Genomic DNA, 24,653 nt, shown 5'->3' on the forward strand with positions numbered 1-24,653 from the left:
CATTACTAAATTTAGACATGTAAATATTACACCCGGGCAGTCTCGTGCGTTGTCGTCTACGCTATGTGAACAACTGACAATAATCATTGTATCTGTGTTAGAGGACAGAGAAGGGTTCCTTGATGCGTGTGCGCGCAGCACTCCTCATTCAGCACAATATAGAGAGTGCTTTTGACTTCGAGAAACCAATCGCTAAGGGAACTCCGTTTAAATTTCAGAAGTATTGTGTTTTGAAATACAAAACAAGGGGTTCTGTACTAGGACAAAGGTCCATATACATCATTCCCACTTTGGAAAAAGAAATACAGTAACGGTGCGTTGAAAAACCAGAGTGTATCAACAGTGGCGTTTAATTCTGTGAAGCTATAAAAAGAAGGGATTTATTGAACAACGTGGTTGATGAAAGTAGTTCATAGTTAAAGAATATACTATAAGATGGTCACCAGTAACCGGACGTAACTCAGAAAAAAGACATCCATGCTGGACAGGTAGAAGAATAATAATAAGAAGAAGAAGAAGGGAAGAAGAAGAAGAAGAAGAAGGGAAACAAAAGGTCCTTCAGTAACTAGAAACTATACAGAGAAACTGTCCATCATGACGTTTGGACCACCGGAGAAAACAGTGGTATTTTATTTGTGTAGTTACATTTTATCAATTTACTTTCTATTATCATGTTTTTGTGCCTTCCTATGGGTTTCCTGATCGTAGGTATTATTAAAAATAACAGTACTTTTAAGTTTTCGTGTGTTCTGGGCGTTTAAACTAATATTTGATGAAAGAAATGTCTGCTCATTATAACCTTCTGAGAATGATTTATGGGAAAAGGGGCTATAAATATTTAACAGAAATGTTATTTTCCAAGTTAAAAACGTGGGTTAAAATATCTAGTATTATGGGGAAAAAATGGTTCAAATGGCTCTGAGCACTATGAGACTTAACATCTATGGTCATCAGTCCCCTAGAACTTAGAACTACTTAAACCTAACTAACCTAAGGACATGACACACATCCATGCCCGAGGCAGGATTCGAACCTGCGACCGTAGCAGTCACGCGGCTCCGGACTGAGCGCCTAGAACCGCTAGACCACCGCGGCCGGCTATTATGGAAAGATTTACTTAATAGTAGTACGCATCCTATTAAAGCAAACTTGTATATTAGAATCGATTTATTACTCAGATATGTTAAATGTAAGTGTGTAAACTGTCCTATCGCAGATAACCATTTTGTCCTATGAGCCTTTCTTCTGAAAACTGCCTCAGTTTTATATGACGGGTATCTGATTGGCAACGGCCTGATTGGCTAACTTCGGTGCTAAATAACAGGGAGACGGCGCAACGTATAGAACTTTTTTATTAACAATTTTTTCTCAGCTCAACCTATTCTGCAACATTCACACAAGTTGTTCAGACTGTTTCTAGTCACCGTGTATATTACGAAACGGCTAGAAATGTCATGCAAAACCCGTTCGCAGTAGCAAGTTGCCTATATAACGGCTTCCAGGGGCAACAGAAACTTAAATTTCAGTATTGACCGAGTTTAAATTGCTATTATAACGTACCTTTTAAGAGGGATAATCTAACGTTATGACCAGTATTTGAGAACGAAAGCACTTGGCGATTCCAAACAAACTTAACATAAAATTTCAAATCAGAAAAACTTTTGCTCGTTAACAGCCCCTAGAAAAATAGTGAAAGGGAAAAAGATTATTGCTTACTATATTTTATCTGTTCATACAGAAAAACTTCAGCAGCAGGGATATGTCACGGATTGCGCGGCCCCTCCCGCCGGAGGTTCGAGTCCTCCCCCGGGCATGGGTGTGTGTGTTGTTCTTAGCTTAAGTTAGTTTAAGTAGTGTGTCAGTCTAGGGACCGATGACCTCAGCAGTTTTTTCCCGCAGGAATTCACACACATTTGAACATCTGAACCAACAGGCATACGTTTTAATTTATTGCTTCTTTATTACTGACTCTATTCGTAACACATTTGGCAGACAAAATCCACATATAACACTGAATGTACCTACACAGCTACATCATTATACGACACATAAACATTGAGACGCATGAAACGAATGTTTTGCACACTGGTGTTCGATTCTTTAAAGAATCACGGTTAGTGGTCTGTTATTTTTTTCAAAACATAGCGAGCAACCCTCTTATTGACAGTATAGGGAAAAGATAGCTACGTAAATAAATTTCGGAAGAAGATGGATATATCGTGTAAAGAAATAAAATACATGTATTTGAGAGCGGAGCGGCCGTTTTACGCAGCGTTTTTGGAAGAGCTCTTCCACGGAGCTAGTGGATGTGACTGTGCGAAGCAGGTCAAGAGCAGCACAGCGGAGGGAGAAATCCAGCGGCGGTTTCGGCAGTTTTTGCTTAAAAAACGGCCGCCGACGTGGCTGATGGAGTGGGGTGGGATGTGGCGAAGAGGGGGGGGGGGGGGGGGGGAGGGCACCGGGAACGATGAATGAAGCGAGCGGGCGGGCACTACCACAGCGTCTGCAGGCCTTCCTGGAATCCGCCTTCTCAGCTGGGCGTAGACGCCCTGTTACACTCAGTTGCTGGAAACAGTTAGGGCAGACCTCAAGGTTGGTCGCAGGACCAACGTATTTTACCAAGTCCGCTGCTACCGAGGGTGGCGTAAAGTATAGAGTGAGGCAGCGCAGTGCTTCATGTACTGGACTGAGTTTCAGGCGGAGTATGTATTTCCTGTGGTTACCTTAAGTTGCTGCCGCAGAACACAGGATTTATTTTTTTATGTGGTCGAGGCTGATTCCTTTCTTCGTTCTCTCGCGCCTCAACTGGTTTTCCAGCTCCAGTAACTTCTGCCAGAACTGCTCTTCCCAATATTTAAGATTACTGTAAGACAGATAATAATTTGAGCTGCTATTCAGTACTTTTCAAAGAAAAAAACAAATAGACAAAGAAATGAGGTTAAATGTTACGAAAACACAGTAGAGCAACCAGTAATGGGACACATAGCACTTAGGTTATTATATTCAACTGTCTAATCTCACGTCATTGTCCGTTTATGGATTAGACTTTTGAGATCGTTTGGATAAGTTACGAGTAATTTTTTTCAGTGAGGATGCTGCCAGTCAGTGTTTCGCACTTAAAACGACTCACTTAATAAACTACACAGACACGAGATGATGGAATGATTAATACAAGATATAGGAATTAAACCGCGCACTTCGCTATGCTGGTGTATTTCATTGTTTATCCGAATCGTTCACGCTATTGTCGAAACAGATTCTTCAATAACGCCACAGATGATTTCCCGTTTCCCAATCCCCTACCTCTTGTGACGTTTTCTGTGCTCTGGGCCAACAAAAACAAATCTTGAGTCCCCATTCGGTATTGCCGCAAATCCAGCTTGTGGCTTGCATCAATCTCATGTGACGAACATCAGTGGCTACAGTCAAATTCCAGGTTTCTGTACCCAGATTTCACCTTTTTCTATTAGATTTGTCAGTTTAAATACTGACAGGTCGAAACATGTCTTCATAGCCTAATATTTATTTACTAAAGCGGCTACTAAAGAATTTTAACAGTAACAACTGACATCAGATATCTATTTGCACTGTTGCCAACCTACTAAATTTGGATGCATTCACGGAAATTAAAGGAACTGCACGTCTACACGACTTTCCACAACATCAGTTCACTCTGTACTGCCTTACGGCGTCTTCCTTAAAATCTGTTTATTTACATCCCTCTCCCCAGCAGTTTAAGGGACTTGAGGTTACAAAAACGAAGTGTAAACATCAATTTAGTAACAGAATTAAGTTGCATGAAGATTAGCTCTCTTTTAATTTACATTAGTATTAACTTAAGAGATTTTCCTTTACATATTTTGTTTGAATGTACACCAATATAGTATTAACCTCACTGGATTCCACAACCTTGTCTGCCGTATTAGCAAAATAAAATAAAGGCAACTTCTACGGAATTTAAAAAAGACTTAAAACTGTTGCCAAAATGTCTCACATTAAAGATATTTTCGTGCTGATCAAATGACAACGTCTTAAAATGGTTCAAATGGCTCTGAGCACTATGGGACTTAACTACTGAGGTCATCAGTCCCCTAGAACTTAGAACTACTTAAACCTAACTAACCTAAGGACATCACACACATCCATGCCCGAGGCAGGATTCGAACCTGCGACCGTAGCGGTCACGCGGTTCCAAACTGACGCGCTTAGAACCGCACGGCCACACCGGCCGGCGACAACGTCTTACATTATGCAAATCTGTAATGTTTTATAAGTTATGGACAGTGTAATATTATGATTTATCTTTTAGTAATATTAATTCAGCTCAACCGTTTATTTTATAAGTGCATGTGTAAAACGTGATCTTTGTCATCCACCATCTGCTGAATAAGTGTTACTTTTCAAAACAGATGTTTAATTGAATTTTAATTCTGCCTAACAACTTCGTTTGTTAGTTTATGGTACAGTTCTAGAATTAGAAAAAAGAGAATGTCTCCCATAAAACCAATTATCATATTCTGGTCTTTGTTATAGATTGTCAGTTCATAGTACCAAAAAGAGAGGTGATGAATTAAACTGGTTTCAACATTTAAAATATAGATTTCTTACAGAAATACTGGAATAGAATTTCAGAAGGATTATATGGCTTCTGCGGAACCAGAAAGCAATCAGCAATGATGTTTTGTTATTATAATATTTATAATGTATAAGAAAAAATGGAATTCACTAGATATAAATTTAGTTTGGGTTCAAAGAATTTGTCGCCATGTGTCACGATTCTTCGATAATCAGTTATGTAATTATATCACACTGTACAAGCTTCTGGAACAGTGACAAGAAAAACTAACAAACAAAGATGTTGGATGCTATAGTGCACCACTTTAAAATTCTGATTTTTGGATAGGTCGAGAATCAGGTCTTCTTTTCTTCGATTCCGTCGCCCTTTATCACACCACGACGACAAAATGTGAAGGGGGACTGTCAGAATCATTCTGCGCACGATGCGGCGCCAAAATGACAAATAGCAACCAACTTATCAGCAGCTCTCCGTCGATAGATGCAGTGGGTAGTGAGTGATTCGTGGCCGCAATGCGTTCCACACGGACAGCCACAGGCTGTTGGCTTCCTGGCGAACATATGACTCACGCTGGACAGGTCACTCCACTTTTCTTTATTTGCCTGCTTTATCACTGACATAGTGTTTCCCGTACTCATTGTGAGTCGTTAGTGTGCACAAGCAGCCGTGGAATTTTCTCGGCAACCACGACGTGTGAAACTATTTTGGAACCCTGATCTCTCCTCTCAGATCATATCCTAGCTACATGCAGCACATACTAAATTAATAATTACTGCTTTAAATGCGTCGCTTTATCGTTCGGCTCGGGACAGTCAAAAAATATCCGGAACCTTCATGAGGCGTTTTAACCTTCCAAAATTTCCTGCTTTTTACAACGCAACAGTTTCTTTACTCGAAGTATTTCGAGACTTTTTTCTATTTGCTTTCGAAGAAATTGTGAGTTTAATTGTACTGTTAATGTTTTGCGTATGTCCTGCAAACGTGCAATGCGGAAATTATTTGTTTCGTCGAATTTTGGTGGTGTGTTCAGAGCCGTATAGTGTTGCTGGATATGGCAGCATTTCTTCACCGTTGTTGCGATATCTTGCGCAAGAGCCGTTCAACTTACTACCTTTTTTATAGTTGCGTTTTTCTTCTCCTTTTTGAACTATTTGGTTTCTAACCGTTTTTCTCACATTTATTAATTTTATGTTAACCGCGTGTTTAGTATCGGATATGCCTTTTTTTTTTAATTCGAGAATAATAACATACCGAAACTCCCTGGGCTCGCGAGCTTCGTTTCCTCAGAATCAGATGGGGAGTGACTCAGATGAACAGGAAACGTTAACCAGTTTGATGTAGAAAACAGCCAAAGTTTCAAAATTCAGTTTTTTTATTTATTTAATTGAAGGTTAGTTTCAGGTTACCTGAACCCATTTTCAAATAATTCAGACAGACAAAATGGTGTATTCCATAATAGCATGCATAACGTGTTAAGATTATACATTTGTAAATACATTGATATCGACGTCCAGTTTTTCAGTGAACATTGGCAGGACAAATGTACAATCCAGCGTACTCGAAATCCAGAAAACGTTTACTCCACAATACGGATTTTTGTGGTCGGTATTTGCGTGTTTGTTTGGTAATAGGCTATTTACTTTCTTTGCCTAACATTACATCTTCCACTGCTGAATCCATCATCAAAGTCATTAGAGCTGTTGTATGAGTAGAATCTCACGATGTCTCCAGCATTGGAAGGCAGTACGTTAGGCAGAGAAATGTCTTGCACTATGGCCATAAAACAGATACCACCAATAACAGAAAAAATTTTAGCAAGTGACATGAAAAGAGCTTTTTTTGGGCAGTCTGTTCGTATCTATATCTTTTCACTGTCCGCAGCTCGTGGTCTCGCGGTAGCGTTCTTGCTGCCCGAGCACGGGGTCCCGGGTTCGATTCCCGGCTGGGTCAGGCTTTTTCACCTGCCTCGAGATGACTGGGTGTTGTTGTGTCACCTTCCTCATCATAATCATCATCATCCGTCCCCATTACGGTCGTAGGAAGGCAATGGCAAACCACCTCCACTGGGACCTTGCCTAGTAGGGCGGTGCGGGTCTCCCGCATCATCCCCTACTCTTTGTTGCGGAGTATGGGACTTCATCATCATCTTTTCACCAATGTGTCATGCAAACATATGAGTACAGTTAATAAATATCTGCTTCCTTATGTAGTACCGAATGTACGTCTCCGTAGCCGAGTGAATAGTACCACTGACTGCTATGCGGAGGACCCGGGTTCGGTTCCGGTACTACCAGGGATTTTTCCCCACATGCTCCTGCATACCGCATCCGACGACGCCATTGGCTGAGGACAAAACTGCAGTCGCTCGCGCCAGTTTCGCCCATCCAGCGGCAGAAAGCGGAACTTTACTCCTACCCTTACGTAGTCTCAAAGTACAGTCTGTTTGCCTTTACTATTTGTGCTATTGCATCCTAAGAGATTTAGTTGGGTTGCATTTCAGATTTCTCTATAATTTTTTAGATCTACAATAACGAACATGCATATCTCTATTCTGTGACTTTCTACGCTTAGTGTAGACGCTCCTAATAGTGACCCTTTACATTATAAATGTTGAAAAGTTCCTTACGGAATAGCTGCTGACGTGTTGCGCCTAAAGACATTCAGTTTGAAATCTTACGTCATGTGATTCATTCGCTGCCCTTTGTGCTACCTGCCGATAGTGCCCTGTGTGGTAAACGCAACAGGAGCCCTATTTTGGGTGGAATCGCGTGGGAATGTGTCACCCTTGCTTTCCGCAGTTTTATACCAAAAACTCGGCGCAGCGGTCGTTATTCAGGGAGGGAGGAGGGAGGGAGACGAGTGTACGGGAGGAGTGGGGTGAAGGCAGCTCCCCATTTTGCTCGTTTTCTCAGAAGTCGTTGTATGGGGAATAACGAACCGCCGTTTTTGTAGAGAAATGGGTTTTCGTCTTCCGAATTCCCCGAATTCACTGAGCGGAAGTTGGTTGCTGGAATTTTCCCACGGTGTACGCTTTAACTGCAGGAATGACAAGTTTTTTTAGTAACCCATACGATATTGATCTGTCTACCAAATTGACACCCTCACACAGCACATTGCTAGCACTGGTATCGCGTCTCAGTGAGGGAAGTCTGCAGCTGAACGTCTCTACGGGTTGCTACTATGGCGGAAAACACCATTGATGTTTGAATGCCAGACTCTAGAAGAGACACCCTTAATGTTTTCATAACTGAAGACAGATTTTGGCCATACAGTTATCGCTATAAAGAACTCGGAAGCTTAAATCTTCAAGTTCCACCCATCGTATCTGCGTTGAGGTCACTGCAAACGGAGAATTACTTTTGGAATGGCATGGGGTGGGGAAGAAAATCAACTGCAGAAATCATCACTGAATACATCTCATATTATTTGGACAAAATACAGATAAGTTAAATTAGAAATATCGAACAGGCATGTCAACCCGTCTTTCCGCCGGACTCCGTGGTCTCCACCTCATTTTTTCTGCGCGGAGGGTAGCAGACAACGTTATGGCTAGTTTGACACCGTCCGCCACCACTTCCCACCTTGCAGCCAGCATCTCAGTAGCATTTAAATTCTGCACCCTCGATTATATTTTGTATATATTCTAAGCTCTTGTCTTCCGGTGGAGCTTTTTCCCTTCCTTTAGTACGATGCGACTTGTTCCCTAACGTCTTAGCAAACGTCCCGTCATTATTTCTTCTTCTAGTCAGTGTTTTCTCCGTATTACATTCCTCTGCGATACTGTTATTCCGTTGCACCACGTCTCAAACTCTTCAATTCTCTTCTTTTACAGTTTTCCCACAGGCCATGTTTCCATACAATTATGTGCTCCTGATGTACATTCTCAGGCACTTTTTTCACAAATTAGGGCGTGTGATTGATACGAATAACCTTCTTTTGGCGAGTAAGGCGCTCTTTGTCTGTGCTATCCGGGCTACTCTGCCTATATCGTCCTTGCTTCGGGATCATAAACCAGCTCAACAGTAAAAATCTGTGGGGCGATAACAGAGGGCAGATCTTGGACAAAATGGAGAAACCGAACAGGATTACCTAATTTACTAAACGGCTAAAATGGTCACTCATTCCGCGATGCACGTTGTTGATCCAGCAGCTTCCAAGGGCAACAGTATAAAATGTCGTCTTAATCTACTCATTAAGCTGTGTAATCTTACATTAACAGTTTAACACAGTAAGTCAAGTGTTATTGTTAGATACTCTGTATAGTTTGAAATTTGTGGTAAGGTCTTATGGGACCAAACTGCTGACGTTCATCGGTCCCTTAGCTTACACACTATTTAATCTAACTTAAACTAACTTACGCGAAGTACGACACACACACACACACACACACACACACACACACACACACACACACATACACACACACTCACACACGCGAGCGAGCGCGCGCGCCACAGGGAGGACTCGAAACTCCGACGGGGGGAGCCGCGCGAACCGGGACAAGGCGCCTCGGACCGGGCATATTCAGTATAAAAAAGTATCCCAGGAGCAATGGTAAGTATTCAGGAATATTATAGGAACGCTCTTATGGGCGTATATCCCATTCTGAATGGTTTCCAAGGTGGAACACATTTAACTTGCTAGCCTCTTTGATATTTTATTAGAGCCCAACCTACTCGTTGCTTTCAACCTCTTTGCTCGAAATACTGTGAGTGAAATAGAGCGAGGTATTGCATCAGAAGAAATATAGGCTAGGTGTGTTTGTACGCGCGCTGACTAAAATGCCACACATCTACACTAATGAAGAATATGCACGTATGGTATACGTTTACGGCTTCTGCGATGATAGTGCTCCTACTGCTGTCGAAGAATACCATCGGCGGTTTCCTGATCGTGTACAGTGTTAACCAGAGTTTTCAGAACAATGTGTGAAAAGATTAATTCTGCCATGATCCCATTGTTCTTTGGAACCTGTAGTTGAACAACCCGTGCAGGAACAGCAACTTATTATTGGAATGTTGCACCGTAGTCCCACTACCAGCACACGGCGATTTTCTGCCCGCAATGCTTAGAGGTGAATGTGTTAAAAATACGTAGTTTTCAATTGATACTTCGTAAAATGCATATTGTAACGCTTACCAACTGTTGTACACGTGTTCATGTGCGAACGTGCAATGTATTGGCTCAAATGGCTCTGAGCACTATGGGACTTAATAGCTGAGGTCATCAGTCCCCTAGAACTTAGAACTACTTAAACCTAACTAACCTAAGAACATCACACACATCCATGCCCGAGGCAGGATTGAACCTGCGACCGTAGCGGTCGTGCGGTTCGAGACTGAAGCGCCTAGAACCGCTCGGCCACCACGACCGGCCTGCAATGTATTGAATAATAAAGAAAACAAATAACAGTGTACATTAAATGTGTTCTATCTCGGAATCCATTTGAAATAGAATATGTCCATATGGAGTTTTTTGCTTCAAATGATTGTTCCTGTTCTATCCTCGAATGTTAATAGCTCCTTCCTTAACACCCTGTATGTCTCGAGACAGCGTAACTAGTGACGCACAAACTACTCATAGTATATTCAACCAGTGTTTGAGAATGAGAGCAATTAACGACTGCCAGCAAACTTTACACACAATTTCAAGCCTTTTCGAAACTTTTTCTCGCTGATGGCCCCCCACAAAATAATGAATGTAAAAATTTCACAACTGACTAAATTTTTGCTGTTACGGTACGACCTTTGAATTTATCACTTCTTTAGTACTACTTCTATTCGCAACGCACTTATAAAACAGGTTACTTAAGCCGACCGCCACGGCCGAGCGGTTCTAGGCGCTTCAGTCCGGAACCGCGCTGCTGCAGGTTCGAATCCTGCCTCGGGAATGGATGTGTGTGATGTCCTTAGGTTAGTTAGGTTTAAGTAGTTCTAAGTCTAGGGGACTGATGACCTCAGATGTTAAGTTCCATAGTGCTTAGAGCCATTTGAACCATCAGGTTGCTTATGACTTTTACGATAGTCTTTGGGTGAATAATTCGAATGTAACAAACCCAACATTATTAGGATTTTGTGTCTTCAACCACTACAGTTTTGCATGCTTAACGGCAAATATTGAACACAGTTGTAAAGTAATTTGACGTTTGAAGTTATTTTATGCAAGTGAGTTCGACCCTTTACAGAATTGACGGGTGTGGGTTTACTGTTGTCGGCCCAAATCTCCAAAACCCGAACAAGTAGAAGTAGCAGAGGTTAGAGATCGTAGTTTGTTTGTGCTGCCCGACCCAGCACCCACTCGGTGCTGAGCCCAGACGGGGTGTTCCGGGATTAGCAGTGCCCGGCTGACACTGCCCCTGTCTTTCCGTTTCCTGGGGCGGCGCGGGCCAGCATTTCCGTGAGCAAACACGGGGCGAGCTCCGCTGCTGACTGTTCCTTCCCCGGCCGTCGCCAAGTCGATAGCGGGACTGTAAACATAGCGCTTTCCGCGTTTCTGAGGGCACAGAGGAAAAAGCCAAAGTACGACCTCCCCACACGATGGAGGGCAATTCTTGAGTTCCGTATTCCACATTATATGACAAAGGAGATAGCACACGGTGGCCAGCTTCCTCGAAAAGCGTGTAACGTGAGACAGACAGGGTCAGCTGATAGTGAAGCAGTTCGGATGCCTTCCAGACAAGTAGCAGGATGTTACTATTAAGAAACATTTTGTAAAAATTGTCTCCATTTTACAACTGCTTTTAAAAATACATTTTTCGTTCTATATTCCTTGTGCATTCGGCTCGAGGATTCTGTTACATCCACAGATCATTGACACAATGATATCTGATATGTCATGTTAACACAATGAGGAAGTCCGTTACTCGTGGTCTAGTGACTAGCGTGGTTGCCTCTGGATCACTGTGTCCCCGCTTCGATTCCCGGCCGGATTGGGAATATTCTCTGACCGGGGACCGGATGTCTGTATGTGTTGTCCTCACCATATCATCATCATTCGTGAGAGTGGCTTCATTAGATGCGTAAAAACTTGGACTGTGTAAAAATTGGGACTTTTTACCGTCGCTGACGACTGCACAGTTGAGCGCCTCACAAACCAAACGTCATCATCATCAACATCAACAACATCAACAATAACAAAGAGGAAAACAATTAAAAGGACAATATATAATAACAGACAGGTTTAGCTGACAAAGGTTTTAGATCTTGAATACAATGCCTTTTTCGTATATACAATGCCTTTTTCGTATATACATGTTTGTAAACCAGTTAAATTGGTATCAGGTCCATGACGATGCTTCTGTCATTGTATTATGTTCTTCATGTTGCCCCATGTCCTATTGTCTGTGTGTGATATCTTACGTGTGTCAAATCTTATGGGACTTAAATGCTAAGGTCATCAGTCCCTAAGCTTACACACTACTTAACCTAAATTATCCTAAGGAGAAACCCATGCCCGAGGGAGGACTCGAACGTCCGCCGGGACCAGCCGCACAGTCCATGACTGCAGCACCTTAGACCGCTCGGCTCCCATGTCTGGACGATGTCTTTATCACCTAATATACGTAGTGAAAAGTCTTTACAAAAATGCATGCATTGTAATAAACACAGGTAGGAATCGATTAGAAGAAAGAAGTATTGACCAAGTTGCTAGACAAGTGTGTGCATTACCATCTACCGTTTTTAATATTTTCATTTACTTCATTCTTCATAAATGGAAATGTAAAGTCAACAAAGGAATTACAATAACGAATGAGGAATACCTGAAAGTATTTTTCTTTGCACATGATAAGTTTTTATTCAAAATAATCAAGATGACCTTCAAAGATCACTATACCCGCTGAAAGAAATATGTGAGAAATAAAACTTTAAAATTTCTAGTATAAAACGAAAATAGCGGAACCTCGAGGAAAATATTCAGTCAGATCAAAAATTGTTTGGGCTAATTCAGTTTTAGAACAAGTCTCTCAAATCCCTTATTTAGGCTGTGCTGTAAGTTTTGATTTTGATTGTGTTATTGAATATAAAATACACAAATTCCAAGCTGTCTGTGGTACAATTAGCAGAACATTGGGCGATAAAGTACAAAATAAGACCATCATGAAATTCCATAACGAGAGAGATGGCGGTTCCTGTGTTTCCTATGGAAGCGAAAGCTGGATTAAAATTTTAAAAAAAGGTCAAACTGCAGAGATGAGATTCCCAAGGAAGACGATGGACTGAAGAGCAAGAGATGATTAGAAATGAAGCTATTAGAGAAGAATTATATATTTTCAACATGAATGAAAAAGTCTCAAAATATCATGGAGACTGTAGACCTCAATTCGTGAGAATGCCAGGTCACAGAGTTCACCAGAAGATTCTGAACTATAAGGCGAATGGGAAAATAGATATAGAACAACCTCGAAACAGATGGAAATGATTTGTTTGTCGCTTTGGAACAGATGAAAGCCTAATCCTTCAAAGGATGGTGGTGGTGATGAAGTTTGCCCATTCGAGCGACTGAAAAACAGTCAGCTTCTGTCCTCATGTGTATGAAACGCTGCGATCAGGAAAATGTGAGGAGATTAATAAATTATTCGTCATAAATCTTAAATGGTTCAAATGGCTCTGAGCACTATGAGACTTAACAACTATGGTCATCAGTCCCCTAGAACTTAGAACTACTTAAACCTAACTAACCTAAGGAGAGCACACAACACCCAGTCATCACGAGGCAGAGCATAAATCTTAGGCATAAGATTTTGCGGTAAAGTACATTGGGTTTTGCTGCATACTGTAGAATGACTGGTGTGTTTATGAGTAATTTTTGTTTAGTTTTTTACAGATCTCTACTCTGTATTATCTAAATAATTCCTCACGGTACAAAATGTGTTGCTTAAAACGTATATTTTAACAGACCTTTTAAGTAGACGAGTTTAAGTTTTCGCTGTAGTCTCCCTGGTAAAATTATGTACAGGCTTTTTTCCTGGTGGGAAGTGGTGTTCTTTGTGTTGTTTTCCTCAGTAAATGTAGGTTAATTTAGGTCTGGCTCTTGTCCTATAATTAAAATTGCTGCTTTCGGTACCCCTGCTAATGATACGTACACTTGTGGATACTTTGTAATAATTTACATCATTTTATGGTGTTGTTGGAACTTGTGAGACCATCGCCTGTTTAAAATTGCTTTCAAAAATACGTCTGTCATTTTACATTCCTTGTATGTTTGGCTTGGGGACTCTAATAAGTTCTTCTGGTCAGTCTGTGCAGTACTGCATCAAATAATAAACGTCAAAGATATAAGGCTGAAGTGAAAATAAACAACTGAGTCTGGCATAAGGCATAGCTTAAATACCAACGTTACTGACGAGTCCATAAGGCAGTAGGGTGCCGACGTCGAATTTTTGGCAAAGCGAAGAGTCAGGACGCAGCAAAACGTTGCTGTGGGCTATCGGCCGATCGAGTCCTTTTGAAGCTAGTCTGCAGGTCTATTTCTAGAGTCATATATTTAATTATTCTAAAAAAAGGCTGTAGAAATCATGCAACAAGGTAGAAGGAAAAAATACTTTCCGCTGGGGTAAACAACTTCATACTGATGCGGGTTTCCGTTGGGGTAGTTTTGATGGAAAACTGAGATAGGGGGAGCTGGAAATGCGGGCAATGCGCCATTGATTTCCTGTATGGGACGTGACCAGCTACAAACCAGTGAGCGGCCACATCTGTCGCGTTACCTGATACATCAGTAACGGAACAATGAAACGACTAAATTGATCTTTTATCTGAATAGCACATATCCTTCGTCATTGCTGGAAAGATCACAGTTTGATCTTCAGGAACTAGTACTAGCATTATGTACCCATCTGTTCCTTTCCGAAGTACTTTCATATCGCTGACAATTCACTCTCTTTGATTTCCAGCCCTTTCAGTTTAAAACAAATACCACCTAATGCGTGGTTGTTCTCCACATCCCACATATCAGAGCGCCAAACATCTTCCTTCACGCATGGAGGTGCAGGAAATATCAAAGGACTCCGAAACTTACAAGAATTTTGGCTTCATATTCACTTTTCTCTTTCGGACACTACAGGACTTCACTTTTGTAGATTTGAATTAAAATACCAAGCTATCCATTACCCTTTTCGATTCACGCAATTTCGGAGCCTGCTCATTTACCTTTTACTAACAGGAATGTCCTTTTCGACGACTTTCTCTAGTTCAACAGGAAAATGGAAATAAATTTTAATTTGAATAGGGTCGCATGGCACTTGAAATTCATCACTTAAAGCAATAAAACATTAATGTAATTATATGTTTATGACTGCAAACAGTCGTGTAATATTGTCAAATTGTGTGTTTTTTATTCGTCGTATAGGCATTGGGCAACATGTTTCGGGATATCGCAAACATCTGGTGCCTTATTATGGCTGAGTTTAATGAACACAAAACTGAAGATCGTTTTTTTTTTTTCCCACTCAGCAGCTGTGCGTGTGTGTGCAAACATGAGATTTACTGACACTCAAACTGTGTGCCAGACTGGAACTCTAACGCGGAACCTTCGCTTTTTGCAGGCCAAAGCTCTACCAAACTAAGCCCGCCTCACACTTCGGAATGCAGAAGAGAACCACTGGTGGAGGAAAAGCTGCGAGGGTTATGTAAGCCACAGTTTTTTTCTTGTTATTGTGCATTATATTTTGCAGCATCCGCGTAACTTCAATTAATGTAGCAAGTTCCGTGTAATGTCACTGTAATATTATGCACCCCTCTTCAAAATGGTTCAAATGGCTCTGAGCACTATGGGACTTAACTTCTGAGGTCATCAGTCCCCTAGAACTTAGAACTACTTAAACCTAACTAACATAAGGACATCACACACACCCATGTGCGAGGATTCGAACCTGCGGTCGCGCGGTTATGTACCCCTCTGCCACAAACCTTATTGTGGTTTGCGAAGTACAGATATAGACGAAGATGTGAATAGCTGTGGCCATAAAGACAAGGCTTCATTTCCGTGACAATCCTGAACAATAAGATACGATATAATTCAGTGTTTTTGAAAATACTGTTTTTGATTGAGGGCTGTTTTTCATATATTCATAAAACTGAAATTCCTGAAACTTCTCAAGTATACACTTTCCAGTTATGTACCAAATTAAAATTGTTTTTAATTATTGTAGTGATAATTATCACTTTAGGTCCGTCACATTTTCGTGTCATTTGCATTTCCTTTTATTATTTGGAACGCATATTCAGAGACCTGAAATATATTCATAATTGTCTTTTTATTGTTGTCTTCATCTAGGGAAGTGTACATTGAGGTTATAAAGAGTTCTGGCACTTCCTGATTTTGACGACATTTTAATAGTTTGATATTGTACTTACAAATTTCGTAGATGTTGCTAAATTTGTTCTTGTTACAGTTTTAAAATTTGATTTGCCCAGCGCTAGGAAATGAACACTCAGTTACGTCATGTTATGTTTTTGATGTTGCTAGCTGTTGAACTTTACTGTCAAGTATCGAAAGTGTACGAGGTTTGTCCGGAAAATACGTATAAAAGTTGAATAATAACTTTATTTTACAATTATTCAGGTATTACAATATGATCTCCTTCAAAGTACTCGCCCTGAGACGCGATACACTTCTGCCAACGCAGTTTCCACTGTTGATAACATTGCTGAAAGTCTTCAGTTGTGATGTTGTTCAGTTGCCGTGTCGTTTCCGCCTTGATGGCTTCCACATCTCCCAAGTGCCACCCCCGAAGCATGATTTTGCATTTCGGGAACATGAAGAAGTCACACGGGGCTAAATCGGGTGAATAAAGCGGGTGGTCTGTCACGGTGATTGAGCTTCGGGCCAAAAACTCGCGCACAACGAGCGACGTGTGAGCGGGCGCATTGTCGTGATGAAGGATCCACCTGCCCCCTTTTGCCAACTCCGGTCTAACTCGGGCCACACGAGCTCTGAGACGTGTCAGAACTTCAACGTAAAAATTTCCGTTCACTCTCTGGCCGGGAGGGACAAATTCCTTGTGAACAATGCCCCTAGAATCAAAGAAAATAATCAAAACTGTCTTCACATTGGACTTTGATTTTCGCGACTTTTTTGTTCTCGGTTCCCTTGCTAGTTTCCATTCCTTGCTTTGAGATTTGAGCTCCACATCGAATTGGTAAAACCAGGACTCGTCTCCAGTGATGACTCGGTTGAGAAAGTCCCCTCGTTCCTCTGCTTCCAACCAATCCTCACAGCACTCAATCCTCTTTGCTTTCTGTTCTGGCGTCAAGAGCTTAGGTACGATTTTCGCACACAGTTTTTTCATTTCAAGTTTTTGTGTAAGGATTTCGTGAACGATTGTTTTGAGGATTGACAGCTCGTCAGCAATCATTCTGACTGTCAATCTACGGTCTTTAAGAACACAAGCCCGAATTCGTTCAACATTTGCATCGGAACTTGATGTCGACGGGGTTCCTGGGCGAGGGTCATCGTTCACTTCTTCTCCGCCATCCCGGAACCTTTTTAACCACTTGTTCACGGTTGGTTTCTTCAGAGAATTGTCTCCGTAAACCTGTTTCAAACACTCAAAAATCTCACGGCCATTCTTGCCTAGCTTTGCAAGAAACTTGATGTTGACGCGCTGTTCCTCAATCAGAGAGAGCTCCATGCCGACGGCAGGTGAAAAAGGGTAACTGTCAACAAGCTGCCGCACACTCCCACCTTCACGTAGAGTGCTCTGACTCGAACTGAGCGTTGATGGGAGTGATTACAGCAGTAGTCCCACCAGGGGGTGACTGCAACTTGTAACATAAAGACATTATTCAACTTTTATACGTATTTTCCCAACAAACTTCGTATTGGGATCTCTCTCTCTCTCTCTCTCTCTCTCTCTCTCTCTCTCTCTCTCTCTCTCGTTTTTGCTTTAATATCATTACTATTTTTCTAACGTGAAATAAACTGCATGCGTTGAAATTGTACTGAGTTCACTTTTCACGTGATTTTTCTACACGGCTGGGTAGCGTAACAGAGGAAGATAGTGGCAACGGCATTAGTGTTGTTGGACAGTGACATGCAGAACAGGGAAACAGCAGGTACTGCCGGGCCCGGCGGGCGTGACGTACCGGTGCGTGACGTTTTCCAGGTACCGCGGCCGTCTTTGTGTGGTCATTAGCGCTGGACCGGCGCACAAAAACCGCGCTATGTAAATGGCCGCTTTGTAGCGGCCGCCGCGGTTGGGGGGCGCCTCCTTTGTCGTGGGCTAGCCTCACCGTGCCGCCTGCCATAATTTGGCGAGCCAAAGGCGGAGGCGGACGCGGACGAGGACCAGCCGATCCCAGCTCTGCCGCACAAAGGCGTCACACCGGAGCGCCTGCTCTTCCTAGGCGGAAAGTGTTCTAGGCGACAGGCGCATTTGTCGCGGGATGGTTTCATTGTGGTGGGAAGGCAACACCAGAAGTGAAACTGACCTCGTGCATGCCGTAGGGGTAAGTGTTCGAACCGTACCGTTAAGATCGATTGATATTGGGCGTCAACGGAACGCAACTTCACTGTCTGAGGTGCGTTGACAATAGGTGTAACGTCAACACAACTGCCACTTTGCTTCACCCAATGCCAAACATTGAAAGTGAGGTTATGAGATACCTTCGTAATGCGGTCGGAATGTGCGCTGTCTGATCGAAACTATCCGGATACTTATTAGGGGCATTAATACGTAGTTTGTCAATCCTTTATGGCAGCTTGAACTCTGCTGGAGACAGTTTTATTGAGGTGCCTGCTGAATGTTTCTGGAAAATTGGTAGCCCGTTCTTCTGCAAGAACCGAAACAAGAGAAGGTAACAATATGAGACGGTGGCATCTTCAGCGTTGTCGGCGTTCTGTCCCTTCCCAAAGTGTTTCATTGGGATTAGGTCGGATGTCTGGGCAGGTCAATCTCAAGAATGATATTGCAGACAGACCATGACCTCACAGATGCTGCTTTATGACGTGGTGGATAATCATGCTGATACAATCATGGTCTCCGAACTGTTCCTCTGTACGCAGTACACAAGGGTGTGAAATGTGCTCATATCCCTCAGCATTAAGCGTTGTCTTAAGTGCAATAAGGGATTCACACCCTAACTACGAAAAGCACACCCACTCCGTAACAGCACCTTCTCCTTAAGTCACTGTTGGCACTACACATGATGGCAGGTAACGTTCTCCGAACACCTGACAAACCCAAACCCTTCCATCGAATTGCCACGGGTTACAGCATGATTCATCACTCCAAATGTCCGCCCCTGGTAGCTGTGTGGTCAGCGCGACGGAATCTCATACCTAACGGCCCGGGTTCGATTCCCGGCTGGGTCGGAGATTTTCTCCGCTCAGGGACTGGATGTTGTGTTGTCCTTATCATCATCATTTCATCCCCATCGACACGCAAGTCGCCGAGGTGGCGTCAACTCTAAAGACTTGCACCAGGCGAACGGTCTACCCGACGGGAGGCCTTAGCCACACGGCATTGCCATTTCCATCACTCCAAATGTTTCCAGTCATACACTGTCCAGTGGCGTCCCTCCCTACACCATCTCAAGCGACGCTTAGCACTTACAACAGAAATATGTTGCTTATGAGCAGCTGCTCGGCCATTGTACCCCATCCATTTTAACTTCCCACGCACAATCATTGTGCTAAGTGGTCAGCTAGACCACAGATGATCCGCTCCGCTGATTTCATGCCCTCGGTAATTCTCGACTGTTACGGTGCGCCAGTGCAGGAGCTCTGGTCTTGGTTTAGGTTTGGTTGTTCCTTTGCACTTCTTCTTCGCATCACGGCACGAACAGTAGACTTAGGCAGCTTTCGAAGGGTTGAAATGAACCTGGTTGATTTGTTACTCGGTGGCATCCAATGACTAGTCCACGTTCGAAGTGACTGAACCCTCCTGACTGAACCATGCTGCTGTTTCTGCTTATCTTCTGACAACCCTACACCCCACAAATCTTTTTACTGGCGGGTCCGCCTCTCGTACATCTACTGGTCAAATAGTCGTTACATAGAGGTGTCAGGATGCTTTTGATCAGATAGTGTAGGGTTTTCTTTTGTCTTCTCCCTTGCGTTTTATAAGAAACAAACGTCAGATATTACCGCATTCATCTACTTCAATTGGGATGACTTTTTCGTTGCCAAAAAAGTTTTTGTTATTGTAAATGCTTCATCAATTTATATCATTATTTATGTACAGTGCAAGCTTTTCCTGTGTTGTAAAACGTAAATAATTTTTCGCTTTCGCTTTTTTGAATTCTTTTATCAAGCAACACCCGAGGAAATATATCCGAGTCTTCTTAGAGCCTTCACGAAAGTAAAGCAAACAATAAGATAAAAAATAAGAAGACAGAAAAGTACGAAATCTATTATAGTAATACCGTATGTGTGAGTGCAGAGAGAACAGGTTAGCTTCCTGTCTTAGCAGACGGCGCCAGACTCCCCTGACCTACGTCAACGCCACGAGTTTTTCTCCGAGAATGCTTGAGGTTGACGTCCCTTCCCTTTCCGTCCCGTTGACGATTCGTGTGCATGCTGCCATTTGACATGCATTATAGAATGTTTCGAGATTCTGTGACATCAAATCAACCTTTCTTAGCCATCGGCATCCACTGCGCATTTCTTCCAAACACCAACGACGCTCTCTTTCTATGCTGTGCTACGTATTTCCTTGGAAGGATGTGTACGGCGATAAGGCCAACTTCACCATACCCGACATTCAATTTTTTTAACTTGTCGCAAGTGAGCAACAGGAGTAGGTATTCTTCAAGAAGAGATGAAAGAAAAAACGAAGATTAGGTGATAACGTCTCGTCAATAGCGCGACCTATAGATCTGGATCCAAGACCCAGTTGGACAGTGGTGAACAAAGGATTCACCTGCCGTGTAGTTGAAGCGTATTTTTAGAAGGAACATATAAGTCTGAGAACGAACAAACTGGAGCGGAAAGTGCAGTTATCGCGGATAATTTGTGTGGAAATTATGACCAGTCGATTTATAAAGTTTACAGAACTTTTTGTCGTCTCATTAAGCAGATTTATAGATACTACAGGTTAGCCATTAGTTGTGAGTGCGTGCAGACACTTCATATTTTGAGGAAGTGCAGATGGTAGGGAGACTGTGGCCTTTGTGGAGAGAGAAAAAAAAAACAAGACTATTTGCACGTGGCACAAAATATAAAGTGCCTGTAAATACGTACCATATTACGATTAGTCTGCTGTGGCTCGAAAGCTGACTAATGCCACAATTTAAAGATTTTAAAAACGTTATAAAACGACTCGTCGTAAATAAAACCCGAAATTCGATAACAATCGCTGCGCTCGGCATCCAGAATCGATAACACGTAGTTTAGACACAATTATGACTGTACTAAAGTGAGGGGAGGGGGGCATGGGTAGGATACGAATTTAGTAGAAGGGATGGTAGATGGACCAAAGATGTTTCTTACTGGATTGCAAGAGGGGAACAAAGATCGGTGCTGACATTGACGAAAACGGCGACTCACGTGCCTCCGATAACTGACACCCTAAAGTTAATATTGCACATAGCTTGCTGTAACAGACCGTTGACAGGAAGTAAGGAAAATTAGCGTTTAACATTCCGTTCTCGACGATGTGGTTGGAAACTGTGCACAAGCTCGGTTTAGAGAAGGAAATCGACCGTGACTTTGAAAGGAACAATCCTGGCATTCGCCTTAACCAATTTAGAGAAATAACGGAAAATTTAAATCGGAATTAAGATACTCTTATTTATCATCTGTCATAGTTGTTTTTATTGCTTCAAACCTATCGGTTTTGGGCAGTGTCTCTCATCTCCGGATCATTTCCCGCCCTCAAAGAGTAACCATTCTTAACGGAATTACGAGGGTGAGCCGAATGAAAACCTTAAATATTTTTTAAATATTATTTATTGTTTAGAAGTGGTACAAAGTTGTATCACTTTTCAACATAATCTCCCTCACGCTCAATGCAAGTCCTCCAGCGCTTACAAAGCGCATAAAATCCTTTAGAAAAAAATTCTTTTCGTAGTCCGCGCAACCACTCATGCACCGCGTGGAGTACCTCTTCATCAGAACGGAACTTCTGCCCTCCCATTGCGTCTTTGAGTGGTCGAAACATATGGAAATCACTTGTCGATGAGGAATGGCGCATTCCTTGCTCGCTCTCTTCGTTTCTGGTTGGCGGAAGTGAACCCCATGTGGGAGCAGATGTAGATTTATAAAGACGGAAAATAAATCTCTTTTCTACAAATAACGATCACGAGGAAATCTCTTTGACAGGTATGTCCAGTGTTGATTGATCTGGATTGCTGGATGAGTGTTTGAACCGCAGTCGTCCCGAACACTGCAAGTCGAGTGTATTACCACTATACTTCCTCACTGTTGGCTGGCAGAAAAAAATTGATAACAGTGTTATGAACCTATCGCACAACCTAGGTACCGCTATTAAAAAAGGCACACGCAAAATAAGAGATATATCGGTGCGCCTAACTTAAGGACCTCTGTATTCTTATCACGTCGCTGTCTTATTTGGGACGTCCCATCACCATATATATAGTTTTCAGAAATAATTTCTTATGAACACTGCAGTTCTGACATCCATCTTCCTCATGACCTCGATGTCTCCAGACACGGATCTTTTTTCTCGTTGACAGGTGCTGACAATGATGAAACAGGGAAGAGGTCTAAGCTATGTATTCCTAAAAAAAAATAATTTACAACGTACTCTTCCATGCGGCGAGACTCATTTAACCTCTATACTACTTGAATAAATTGCAGACGAGGAACCCAAATGGAAAGACGAAAGCTGGCGTATGAAACTGCTCGTTACGCATTGGGTTATTTACTAGGCCTGGCTTATCTTTCTCAGCACTTGTCACTGGTTACTGCAAGCCCGCCGCCCCTTCCATCTGAGCGCATCTCTCCGACGCACATTTAACCCTGTTTCCTCGGGGTATTCATTACGCTGATTTTCCACGCAGATGCGGAGGCAGCGCTCTTATTTCCGGGTCTGTGAGCAATAATCTCGTTCCAGCGCACAGGTTCCCCCGCGACGAAATGATAGACTAGACTGCGGTGAGCTCCTCGCGGTCGCTTCCCTATCTTAGCTCTTCCAGTTTTACATCAACTTAAGCACGCCACTTCTGGAAACTTATGCTGATCCTCTCCCCCACACATTTTCATCTCACTGCATGCGTAGTTTCTAACTGAGAATTACAGCCTACCTAATATTCTTGTCAGACGGAGCAAGGTAAATTTATCTCGATCCGTAAGAAAATTTTACTAAAACCACACGTTCCGCGGTATTAGACCCTCGTGTGCGTATTATAATTTTATCAGCGCTCATGATTCAGTCTTCAGTATGATATTTTCAATAGCAGCTATGTCAGAACAATTATTTTATATAAAAATTAATGTGGATTACTTCTTGCATTCCGCAGAAATATGCGTCACCAGTGGAATGGTAAACAATGTTTTTCCACCTGAAGATGAAGGCATACCTCTCGAAACGCATCGTAGCTATCATTAAAATTGTGTGGCTGTTAGAGATAATTGTTTTGTTTAATTTTGTAGAACGAAATCTCACAGCCTCTCAAATGACAGGCCGACAGGTGCAGAACAAGACTGTTGTTTTATATCTTCCGACAGTCTGGTCGCATGCATAGTCCCATTACATGAGATGCGTTTCAAAAGCCCAGTGAGTGGTCTCAGAAAATAAAGGAAGCAAGAGCCACAAACAAATTATTTTTACTGGCATTCAGAGTAATAGCCATCAGCTATGACACACAAATGGCGTCAGTTGTAAAGCTAGTGAAAACAGTCGCCTAACGCTTCTTACGGAACCGCTGGATACGTCATGGTCACGTGTTGTTAGATATCCGCATCATTACCGCAGATATGGTGACGATATGGTGACCAAGGGACAATCAACGGTATATTCTTCATAGTCTTCCCCACCTGCCTCGGATAGAAATTCATGAGGTATCAAGCCCTCACTGTTGTAAATGGCGATCAACATCCTGTTACTCTCTAGATTTGTCACTGGACTCATTTTTCGTGGCGAGGAAGACGATGGACACCATGCCACTGACTGTCCCTTGGTCTCCGGATCGTATTGGTAGCGCCAGGCCTCGTCTCCTGTAACGATGGGCGTATGCAACAGCGCGTGACCACGGTCCTTCAAGCCATTCTACAAGAAGCGTTTGCTGACAGTTTCCAGTAGCTTTTCGGTCTATGTGTCAGAAGTGTGTTCTAACTATGGTGTTTACGTTTAAGGTTCGTAAAGACAGTTTTGTTTGCAACTCTTGTTTCCTTTATTTCTGGGACCATTTACTGATTTTTTCAAACCCACCTTGTATTTCGTTACTTCGCCCTCTTGGATAGGTCCAATTTGTACAACACGACAACAGTGTGGAATTTATCAACATGTAACAGAGTGCCATAATGTAATAAATTTTAGAGGCAGAGGGGGCCAATGGAACAGTTATCTGACTTGAATATTAAATGAGCAGTAATGTTATGGTTATTTTAGTCTGGCCTCACAAACATTTTACAATTTTTTTACATGCCGCGCATCGCTAAAATCCTTATTACACTGTAAAATAATATCGATAAAGATATTGGTATACCTGCCTAATATCGTGTAAGGTTCCCGCGAGCAAACAGAAGTGCCGCAATACGACGTGGCATGGACTCGACTTAAAGCCTGAAGTAGTGCTGGAGGGAATTGACTCCATGAATCCTGCAGGGCTGTCCATAAATCGGTAAGAGTACGAGGAGGTGGAGATCTCTTCGAAATAGCACGTTTAGAGGCATCCCAGATATGCTCAATAATGTTCATGTCTGGGGAATTTGGTGGCGAGCGGAAGTGTTTAAACTCAGAAGAGTGTTCCTGGAGCCACTCTGCAGCAATTCTGGAGGTGTGGGGTGTCGCATTGCTCTGCTGGAATAGCCCAAGTCCTCCGGCATACACAATGGACATGAGTGGATGCAGATGATCAGACATCATGCTGTAGTACGTGCCCCCTGTCAGAGTCATATCTAGACATACCAGGGCTCCCATATCACTCCAACTGCACACGCCTCACGCCATTAC

At 42.5% G+C, this 24,653-nt stretch overlaps 1 protein-coding gene across 1 annotated transcript in view; it reads left to right on the plus strand.

The window, feature by feature from the left end:
* The window catches only part of LOC124803368 (protein disconnected), a 607,629-nt gene that overhangs the window by 344,449 nt on the left and 238,527 nt on the right, over nucleotides 1-24,653 (plus strand). Inside the window, exon 3 of the mRNA XM_047264554.1 lies at nucleotides 15,120-15,203. Coding sequence (XP_047120510.1) covers nucleotides 15,120-15,203 — 84 coding nt within the window. The remainder of the gene's footprint in view (nucleotides 1-15,119; nucleotides 15,204-24,653) is intronic.

Source organism: Schistocerca piceifrons, chromosome 6 (assembly GCF_021461385.2).
Source record: "Schistocerca piceifrons isolate TAMUIC-IGC-003096 chromosome 6, iqSchPice1.1, whole genome shotgun sequence".
Classification (NCBI taxonomy): domain Eukaryota; kingdom Metazoa; phylum Arthropoda; class Insecta; order Orthoptera; family Acrididae; genus Schistocerca; species Schistocerca piceifrons.